At 43.3% G+C, this 10976-nt stretch overlaps 1 protein-coding gene across 1 annotated transcript in view; it reads left to right on the top strand.

Annotated features, from left to right (window-relative positions):
• The first annotated feature begins 4118 nt into the window (after positions 1-4118).
• The window catches only part of UBE2R2 (ubiquitin conjugating enzyme E2 R2), a 95557-nt gene continuing 88699 nt past the window's right edge, over positions 4119-10976 (top strand). The window contains exon 1 of the mRNA XM_027089057.1: positions 4119-4795. Within this exon, the coding sequence (XP_026944858.1) occupies positions 4619-4795 (177 nt within the window). The 5' untranslated portion in view covers positions 4119-4618. The remainder of the gene's footprint in view (positions 4796-10976) is intronic.

The following is a 10976-nucleotide window of genomic DNA, read 5'->3' as shown; positions in this document are numbered from 1 at the left end:
AGCCTGTCACATACTGATGCATAACAAATGTTAGCTGTTGTTATCAAAGGAAGACTGGGGCTCCTTAAGAGCACTATTCAAAACTTACATGTATTAACATATGCAGAATGAAAAACAAAAACAAAAACGGTGGACTCTTTTAAAAAAGTCATTCTAGGGAGTTCCCTGGAGCCCTACTGGTTAGGATTCTGGGCTTTTACTGCATGGCCCGGGTTCAATCCCGGTTGGGGAACTGAGATCCTGCAAGCCAAGCAGCATGGCCAAAAAAAAAAAGTCATTCTATAAGGTCAGAATTAACCTTTATAAAGCAAATAACCCTCTCTCTCAGTTATTTCACCAAGATTTCCACATCTTTTCTTTTTGGAAGAAAGGTAATAGATTCTTTATAGGAGCCCTGGTTGGAGAATACTAGGTGATGCCGTACAGATTAGGGGGTGAAGGTCCTGTTTTCTTTGCCACTAGAGGGCACCAGTCAGTCAAGTCAATCTCTACCTGTCGTGAAACTATAAGAAAGCTCTAGGAAGCTATCTCTGCCATTCATTCTTTGTGTTGTAAGTACCCACTATGCACCAAACATTATAGTAGCTTGTATATGGTTATGAGAAAGATCTGTTGTCCTTCTGGAATTTATAACCTTGAGCATGTGTCTGAGAGACCCTATTAGACACGGGGGGAGGGGTGGAGGGTGGGGTTCAATTTGTGATTTGTTGTTGTTACTGATTATCTTCCTGCCCTTGGCCGTGAGCCCATGAGAACAATTACTTAGTGTTTATTTTGTGTCAGACAGTGTGCTGGTTGCTGAGGATCCAGGGATGAATAAGACACAGTTGTAACCTACAAATAAACGTCTTACCCGCTGAGATAAAAAGCCATGAGACAAGTTCCATGGAATTTGAGTTCCTCTGATGTGAGTATGGAGTCTTAAGTACGCAACTCATTAACACACTAGGCTGTGAGCTTCCTAGATAGGTATATGTTTATTAGTCACCCATCTTAGGGTCATGGCATTGTGAATATTTAGTATGAGTTTGTGAGTTGATCTGAGTCCAGAGACAGGCTTCTGGTCTGGGTGCCAGGTGTATGTTCCAGTGACTTAGGCTAGGGATCTGCCATCTTCTGGGTCAGGGTGGGGCTATGATGAGTCTATGTGGGTGAAATGCTTTGAAGATGAACTTTCTGCCTATTTGTCTACTCACAGCCTTGCTATTAAAAGTGTCAACATCATCTCCCACGTTTCCAGGTCAGCAATCTCCCTAAATTGAATGGTGGAAGAGGGGAAGTCAGAACCAGTCAAACACCATCCTTTGGGGAGGAGGGGCTGAATTGACTAAAATACGCTCTAATTCCAGTGGAGTTTAGTCTCAAAACTGAGGGAATAGAGTTGGGAGGCTAAGGAATGATTCTTTAAAATACTGAGGCCTCATCTCTGAGAAAAAATAACAACAACAACAAAATGAAGGGGCTCTTTCATTGTGGATTGTGCAGAGTGACTTCCTTCTAAAGAGTACAGTATACAAAGGAGGTAAAAGGAGTAACTTTACAGTGGAGAAGAGTGGCTGACATATTCTGTCAGCCAGGTGACTGAGGTCAATATCAACACTACGTCGTGTTGATATTATGTGCTCTTGATATGATGTGATGAAAATATCATTTTACTCCTGTGATCTCCCCTTCAAAACCCCAAAACTCCAGTTTAATCATGAGAAAAACATCACAAATTCTAACTGAGGGACATTCTACAGTATCCTTGACTAGTACTCTTCAAAACTTTTAAGGTCATCAAAAACAAGGAAAGTCTGAGAAACTGTCACAGTCAAGAGGAGTCTAATAAAACATGAAAACTAAATATGGTATCTAGGATAGGATCCTGGAATAGAAAAGCGACTTTAGGTAAGAACTAAGGAAATGTGAGTAAAGACTTTAGTCATTAATAATATATCAGGGCTTCCCTGGTGGCACAGTGGTTAAGAATCCACCTGCCAATGCAGGGGAGACGGGTTTGAGCCCTGGTCTGGGAAGATCCCACATGCCACGGACCAGCTAAGCCCGTGTGCCACAACTACTGAGCGTGAGCTCTAGAGCCCGCAAGCCACAACTACTGAGCCCGTGTGCCACAACTACTGAAACCCGTGCACCTAGAGCCCATGCTCTGCAACAAGAGAAGCCACCGCAACGAGAAGCCCGTGCACTGCAATGAAGAGTAGCCCCCCGCTCGCCGCAACTAGGGAGAAGCCCTCGTGCAGCAACGAAGACCCAATGCAGCCAAAAATAAATAAATTTATTTAAAAAATGATATATCAATATTGGTTCATTAATTGTAATAAATGTACTACACTAATGTAAGATGTTAATAATAGGGAAAATTGGGTACCAGGTATATGGGAACTATCTGTACTATCTTCTCCATTTTTCTATAAATCTAAAACTGTTTAAAAAAAAAGTCTATTTAAAAAATGGAGGGGGTGGTATCCAGAAAATAACTTTGCCATAAATTTTTTTTTTTTTCTTGCGGTACGCGGGCCTCTCACTGTTGTGGCCTCTCCCGTTGCGGAGCACAGGCTCTGGACGCGCAGGCTCAGCGGCCATGGCTCACGGGCCCAGCCGCTCCGCGGCATGTGGGATCTTCCCGGACCGGGGCACGAACCCGTGTCCCCTGCATCGGCAGGCGGACTCTCAACCACTGCGCCACCAGGGAAGCCCTGCCTTAAATTTTTTTAAAAATAAAATTTCCTATTTATGGATCATTTACCATATGCCAGTGATAAACTCTGTACATGGATGATCTCATTTAAATATTTACAATTGTTTATTTATTAGGCACAATTAACCCTCTTTTACAGAAGCTGATGAAAAAGTAAGAGGTCTTATAAAGTAAATGGTGGAGCAGGGGTTGGTACCAAGGATCTTTCTGATCCCCAAATTCTAAGTGTACGGAACTCTCACAGTATCCTGGCTTTTCTAGGAAACGTTCATGGAGTTATCATAGGACATGCCTTCCAAAGAGAAAGGGGTATTCTAAATCATGGGGATTGAAGACCTCTACATCTCACTTCTGCCAGGATTATCTTAAAAGTCCCCCAGGTCTAAGTTGGACTTTCAAGCCGGAAAAGATCTGTAGGGGGTCAAAGTTCAACCAAATATGCCATTTGACAAATGGGTAAACTGGGGGATAGCTAGAGCATTTGCCCCAAATCACACAGAAAAGGGCCAAGAACCCAGGTTCAGTCTGTATTATTATTTCTCTCCTTATTTCCTACAACTTCCTCTTTGTAGTTAAGAAGGGAAGTATTAACTGACCTATCTGCCTTCCCCATTTCTCGGATGGGAAACTGCCCCCCAGCCCCCTAAGTTGGTGACACACTGCTCTCCAAGGACACAATGGCATGAGGACTGGACCTGCAGAAGAGATGTCAGGAAGCTTGTTTGCACCGACAAAACCCACATTGTCAGCACATCCTTGTCAAGCACCTACTGAGTGCGGGGACGACGGACTGTGTGTCATGGCGCGGGGGGCGGGGGGTTAGGCCTGCAGAGGATCTGGGGCTCGTAGGATGACTGCGGGAGGCCAGTGGATACAAGTAGTGGGGAGGAGGGCGATGACAGCTCTAGGACAGAGGTCCCTTCCGGGGCGCGCGTTTGGAACCGCGGCGTCAAGCCGCACAGCCGTCATTTTGGGGCCAAGGGCATCCCCTGCGGCCACCCTCGACCCCCACTGCCACCCTCGACCCCCCCACTGTCGCTTGGCCCTTTAAGGGCGGGGGACACTCGCCAGGCGTCACAAAGCTCCGCCACTGCGCGGGGCGGTGGAGAGGAGGCAGGGAAGTGGGAGGAGTGGGAGGAGTGGGAGGGGGAGAGGGAGGAGGGGGAGGGAGGAGGGAGGAGGAGGAGGAGGAGGAGGAGGAGGAGGAGGAGGGAGAGGAGGGCGGGGGAGGGAGGGGCGCGCGCACGCGCGTCGCGTCGGGCCGCCCGCCGCCGAGAGCCGCCCTCCCTCCCGACGTGCGCCCCTCCTCCCACTCTCCCTCCCTCCTTCTTCTCGGCTCCGTCGCTCCCGCGGCGCGAGGCGCTCTTGCTCTTCTCCTCCTCCTCCGCCGTCGCCCCTCCCCCCGCGCAGCCGCCGCCGCCGCCGCGAGCCCCCCGCGTCCCGGGCCCCCCCCCCCCCGCCCTTCGGCCCCGCGCGCCCTTCGGCCCCGGCGGCCCCGGAGGAAACGAGAGGGCGAGCGAGCGCGGCGCTCCCGGGCCGGCTCGGCCCCGTCCGCTCACCATCGCCGGCCCTCCGCCGCCTTCCTCCGCTTCCACCTCCTCTCCCCCCCCCCGCCAAGTTGAGGCCCCCTCCGGGGGGGGGAGGCCCGGGACCCGGAGCGAATTTCTCTAACTCTCTCCACCTTGCCCCCACCCGGCCCGAGTGTGAGGAGAAGGGCCCGGCCCGGCCCGCGTCGTGTGTGAGGAGGAACCGGGCCGGCCCACGGGCCGTCTGGGGCCTGGTCCGGGCCGCCGGGCGTGTGAAGACAGGGGCCCGGTGCGGGCCGCCCGAGGGCGAGCGGAGCGGAGGGGAGGGGCCTGGTCCGGCCCGGCCGGTGCGTGAGGACTGGGGCCCCGGCCCGGCGCCGCCGTCGCCGCGATGGCCCAGCAGCAGATGACCAGTTCGCAGAAGGCCCTGATGCTCGAGCTGAAATCCCTTCAGGAGGAGCCGGTGGAGGGCTTCCGGATCACCCTGGTGGATGAATCCGACCTCTACAACTGGGAGGTTGCCATCTTCGGACCCCCTAACACCCTCTACGAAGGCGGCTACTTCAAGGTACCTCCGACCCCATCTCAGACCAGGCTTCCCCAGGTGGAGGCTGCCGCTTTCGGTTGTTTTCCCGGCCGAGAGTGGGAGCGCGGGTGAGCGGAGGGGGCTGCTCACCTCGGCAGCTCCCTCCCCCCATCGGTGGAGGCAGGAAGGCCTCGCTCGCTCACCAAGTCCCTTTTCTTTGTCATGGGGGCGGGGGCGGGAGGCCAGACTGCACCGGGAAATAGGAAAGCCTCTTTGGCTAGGGTAGTGGCTACCGGAGGAGGAGGGCGGTCTTTGTTTTGTTTCACCAGCCGAGGGTGTACGGAAAGAGAGGTGGTCTGGCTTTCCCCTCTCGTCTTCCCATCTCTGCGCCGGCTGGAACTACCCCAGAGGGCAGAGTGACCTGCACTTATGGGATTGGACCTTTTTTGGGGTGGGGTGGGGGAGGGGTACCGGCCTGTCATTCCGGAGGCTGCCTAGTGGCCTGACATTTGGGGGGTTTGATGGGCTTCTTGCATACTGGTGGTTCCAGCTTCGCATTCCAGCGGGCGTTAATGGAGAATAGGAACCCTAGGGGTGCTAAACAAGGGTGCCTGCATTTTCTTGCCATTAGCCACTTGAGAGAACTGTAATTTAGCCCTCTTTCTGTCCTCGTTTTGTATTTACTTCAGTGGTGTTTCAAAATGCCCTTTGTCCTCACCCTGCCACCAACTTTACTGCCCCCGCTCCCCTCACCCCCCGCCTCCCATGTAGAAATATCCACAGAGGGCGGTACATGTTATGTAGAGAGAGTTTCCCACTTTAGGGACACAAAATTGAAACCTTTCGCTCAGATGGTTAACTCTAGCAAATGGGGGGGGGTGGTCTTACGGATGAAAAGTATCATCTGAGGTGGGATGGTTTCGCAGAGTAGGACCGCTCCTTAACGACCATAGACATTGTTTCTGTTGTTTTCCAGGATGTTAGAACAGTGGTTATTATCATTCCTGAATCCAGTAGTTTCTTTATTCCAAGACAGATAACTTGGAGATACTGAGGGGTTTTTCTTTTTGTTTTTGTTTTTATTTTACCATTTTTTAAGGGGCAAATCACAGGTTGAAGGTCGAATGCTTTAAATGGTGGGGGAACAGAGAGAGGAAAAGAGTGCTTAGGAATTCATTTAATTTAATTTTTTGTTTCCAAAATTAAGTAAAATAGGGCTGTGAGTCAGTCTTGGTTTGTTTTGAAGGGAGGGGCTATCTTGGCAAAAGTTTTAAATGAGTATCTTAGTCATGTAGTTACGTGTATTTTTAAGGAGTACCCAATTACTTTAGTTTCTACTCCTCTAAAGGTAGAAGCCTCAGTTTCAGGCTTGAAATTGGGTCTATTTTGTAGAAAATGTCAGGAATTGATAGGGGAATGTTTAATATTCATGTCTCTGATAGTCACTAAATACCTAGTTAAAAACATGTATTCAGTGTTTAGAATATCGTGTATACCAACTGTATGCTTCATGTTTTGTGGTCACCATACGCTGTACTCAGATGCAGATACTTGCAAAATCTACTGGCTAACTTTAGTGAAATGAAGTTTAATTTCCAAAAAGTATCATTGTTTGGGACAATCAGTAGTCAAGATAAATGGATACTAGCTAGAATGATCTTATTCCTATGCAGTTTGTTAAAACAACAACAAACTGTACATGGAAGGAAATAATGGGTTAAAAATTGTAATATTTTTGCTTAAGTAATTGGGAAGGGAGTGTGGTGATCCCTCTCAGTTTGGAATAGGTAGTTTGGAAGGAGGATTCCCTGTAGTATACACTGATTTAAACTAACTGCTTTTTAATTTGTCTTATTTAAAAAGAATGGTTTGATCTCCAATTTTGTTGCGTTAGATATCTTAATCTTTTTTTTACCTTTAATTGTGACATGTAAAAAAATATATGAAAATTCTTAAACAGGTTTAATGTTTTAGTCTTGTGTAAGAATTTTGGTCAGTTTTGTTTCTTCTGCTTTTGGCAAAGGACTTTGGCTTTTTATACCAAAGTTCTTCGTTGGAAAAAGGCAAATTTATGGTCATGAGCAGTTGACACTGGTGATAAGTTTAAAACCATTGTTTTTTATTTCACTGCTTTTGTGAAACAAGGCTTTTAGTGTGTTTCACTACAGCTGCAGTTAAAAGTTGGCACAGACTTTTCTGTACTACTGTTCTCCCTTATCAAATGGGGGTCCTTGAACATTTAATATAATTTATCAATATTTTCAAGTTAAACTCTTTTTTCTATTTTGCATTACAGTTTCCGAAGGCAGTGGGCTGCCAGTCATTCTTTAAATTTTTCATAACGTAACTCCTTTACTTTTTACATATTAATAGGCTTCTAACTGATCTTTTTCATCATGAAATAGTTGGTTCCAGTCTGTTTTAACTGTGGCATCTGTTGTAGTAGAGATTTGTGAGACCTGTATTTCACAAATTTGTTTTTTCATCCTATTTTTCTTTTTTAAATATCTTGAATCTGTATGATTCTTAGCTTGGGTGGGCAGGGGGAATCTAGATATATGATGGGCAAAGGTAGTTTCTTGTGTCTGATTTTCTGCATGTTATAAACTCTTCTTTGGCTTCACTATCTTTTTGTCTAATTTCTTGATCTCATTATTCACCCAGTGAATTTCTTCGCTGCTTCGAATTTTTCCTCTGGGGTCAGCCATTATAGAACATAAAGTAGGAGATGACTTAGAACACCCAGAACACGTCTGAACTTAATTTTGCTAATGTGGAGCAAGTTGGAATTTTATTATGTTACTGGAAGAATAACTTGTCGATCAAGTGAGCAGTTAGTGATGACTTTTAACACGTTCACCTCCGTTCCTTTAAAAAGAACTGTCTTTTCAAGTAAGTCCTGATAATGATCATAACTTAGTGTGGCTGCTTTAGTATAGAACCTCCTTGGAACGCCTGCATTATTTATCTAAATGCACAATAGCAGTGAGTCTAGATACCAGAAAATGAGAGTGACTCTTTCATGACAGGAATAACGTTGAAGTTTAAGTGATGCAGAATGTTTAAAGTATTGCAGTTTTTGTAGTTTTGGTTTTATTCAGTAATGTAAGGGAATGAAATATAGGCGTGTTTCTTTTTTGGATAACTCCCAACTAATAAAATTTAGGAAGTATTTGTGATATACTCAAAGTTTTCCTTAATAGGATCTTCTTCATCAGACTTACCGCTTTGTTTTGTATTAAAGAAACTCTTCAATAGTTGTTTTTTAAAATAAAGGACATGCATTATTTTCATTTGTTCTAGAGTAAATGAATGTATTCTTTGCATGCCACCCCCCCCAAAAAAAAAAAAAAAACACACCAAACTACCAAACTTAACCTCTGTGCCTGGCAATGGTCTTCAGATTATATATAGCATTCTATTTTATGACTTTAAAATTCTTAACATACAGTTGAAACAATTTTTCTAAGCAACTGTTAGTCTTTTTGGTGTAGGGATCCTTTTGAGAACTTGATAAATTTTCTTCAAAAGACAATGAGGACACAGAAAGTAGTTTGTATGCATTTTCAGATGGTTAACTGACCTGTTAAGAATCCCTCTTTTGGGACTTCCCTGGTGGTCCAGTGGTTAAGACTCCGCCTTCCAATGCAGGGGACAAGGGTCTGGGAACTAAGACCCGACACAGCCAAATAAATAAATAAATATTTTTTAAAAAAAACAACAAAAAAGAATCTCTGTTTTAAGGGATTGGATTGGCAACTTTAAAAACAAAATTAAACAAACACCTTTGACATTATAAAAGTATTGCTATTTTTTTAGAAAACAATTTTATGATGAATCAGTCAGTTAAAATTTTCTTAGTTTTAAGTTTTTCCTCAGTTGCTTTAAGAACACCTCTTGGGCTTTTAGCTGTTACCTTTTCTGGAAGCTGAACTTGTCTTGAGTGCTGGGTGAACTAAAGCAACATTGTAAATGGAAACGTGGTTAATGTCCAATGGTTTGGGGCACTAAATGCAATTTTAGTCCCCTATCCCCAGCCCCCACCTCTGGCAAATATAACACCTCAGTATTTCATAGAGTATGCTTTTACTGTATTAAGTTGATTCCAAGATGCATATTTTTCTAGTTTCACTTCTCAAATTTGGAATGAGTCCATGAAGTCTTAGAATTGCCATCGGCCAGCTGACACTAGTGACCTAGGTGTAAGAGACCCTTCCATTGAAATCTTCTGATAAAATTTTTTTAAATGCCAGCATCAGTGTCTTAAATTTGATAAAATAAGGATTATTTCTTTTTGAACCAAGGATTTGTGTTCTCAGTACTTTTTGCTGCTTATTGATTCCCCTTTTTCAGAGGTTTGTGTTCGTAAACAATATTTATCGAACACACATCAAAGGCAAGCACTGTAGGAAGTGTTACTACCTTTTAGTTAGTAAGGAAAAGAATTCGGACATTGATAACCTTAGAGCTTTTATGAATGATCTTCATAAAAATCTTTGTGCGGACTTTGAAATACAGAAATGTGAGGTGTAGATGTTACTGACAGAATTGTAATGGTAATTAAAATCAGAGTTTTAAGGCCAGTTAGCACATTGGTCAACATAACCACAGTTTGTCATGATGAAATGTTCTGTTCCATCTTTGCAACTTAGTATTAGTGGTCCTAGTCTAAGGTTCCAGAAGAATCTGTTGGAGACAGGTGAAATAAAGGAGATCACCTAAGAAATTGGCCTACTTCTGCTAATCTAGTTATGGGAAAATAACAGGAAGAGTTACAAATTCAGGGTTTACGACTATAGAACTCCATCTTGCTGAAAGGTCCTATTTAAAAGTTTTAATTCTTTTATGTTCCTGAAATTCTTTTGGACTGTTTCGTGTACAGCTACATAGATATCCAAATAAGACTGAGCTGAGCCTCTTTGAAAGTGTTTTGTCAACACAGAATTAATTCATTTCAGCTTTATTCAGAGAGAAATTGTTATTCAGAGTTGTATGCTTAATGTTTCTTTAAACTAATTGATTCTGAAGTGAATGGAATGATAGATACTAAATTGAAGAGATAATTTTAGTTTGGATTGCCAAGGTTTGATTTTACATAAATATTCTTCCATATGAGAATTGGAATATTCAGATTTGGGAATATGTATTTAAGATAGAAAATGAATATCCACTTTAAGCACCTTTACTTGATTTGTTTTAATAACAAATATAAAAATGTTTTTGTTACAATCCAATAAATTAAATTTCTGTTGTAAACCTATTGGTAAGGTAAGTAGAATGAGCACTTAGAACATGCTAAAACTCTGAAGGTCATATCTAATTGCAGATACACGCTACTATCCTTATTACAGTAATATAGATATTAGTAGCTAACATTTATTGAGTGCTTACTGTGTGCCACATACGTTAAATAGAATATCTCATATAATTCTCCTGTGAGGTGTGGCTGCTATTATATATATATATGGAAACAATCATAGAGTTTGTTTAACTTGCTCGGGTTCCTCAGCTAGAAAGTTGTAATACCAAGCTGGACTACCAGACTGCTTGACTCTAAAGCCTGTGTTATTCTCTTGGTGAGATCTTTTATCTCTCAGGATGTTGTTTGAAGGTATAAAAGTGGAGCTTTAAGAAAATAAAATTTATGGATGAGACTTCCCTGGTGGTCCAGTGGTTAAGACTCTGTGCTTCCACTGCAGGGGACACAGGTTCGATCCCTAGTCAGGTGACTAAGATCCCATATGCTGCATGGTGCGGTTCAAAAAAAAAAAGGAAAAGAAACTTTATGGAGCATTTGAAAAGGAACTATTTTTATTTTAAATTTTATAAGTTTAAAGGTCACAAGGTAATTGTCCCTTCAAATTATGGGGAGAGATTGTTATGACTTCAGCTTATAACTGTTAAATTCACTGGAAAAATTGGATTTGTTGTTGTTCTTGGACTACTTGGATTAGAGAGTAACAAATCATATTGCAGAAGGATTTTTTTTTATTGGCAAATTGATTCCTTTAATAGCAACTTTCTCATTTTTAAGGGGAGAGTGGGAAGGTGCTAGAGTTGAGAAATATGTCTAAAAAAACTAATCTTGAGGTTAGAAATGATGATAAAACACCTCTGAAGTGATGGTGGGAGATCATAGCGGGAGTTAAATTTCTTAATACAATATTGGTTTATGCTTTTTTTTTAATAGATCTTTATTGGAGTATATAATTGTTTCACAATA

This window comes from Aethalodelphis obliquidens, unplaced genomic scaffold (genome assembly GCF_003676395.1).
Source record: "Aethalodelphis obliquidens isolate GAN/ISIS:26980383/991018 unplaced genomic scaffold, ASM367639v1 scaffold64, whole genome shotgun sequence".
Lineage (NCBI taxonomy): Eukaryota > Metazoa > Chordata > Mammalia > Artiodactyla > Delphinidae > Aethalodelphis > Aethalodelphis obliquidens.
The sequence above is the reverse complement of the archived record's forward strand: the minus strand, read 5'-3'. Positions and strand labels throughout refer to the sequence as shown.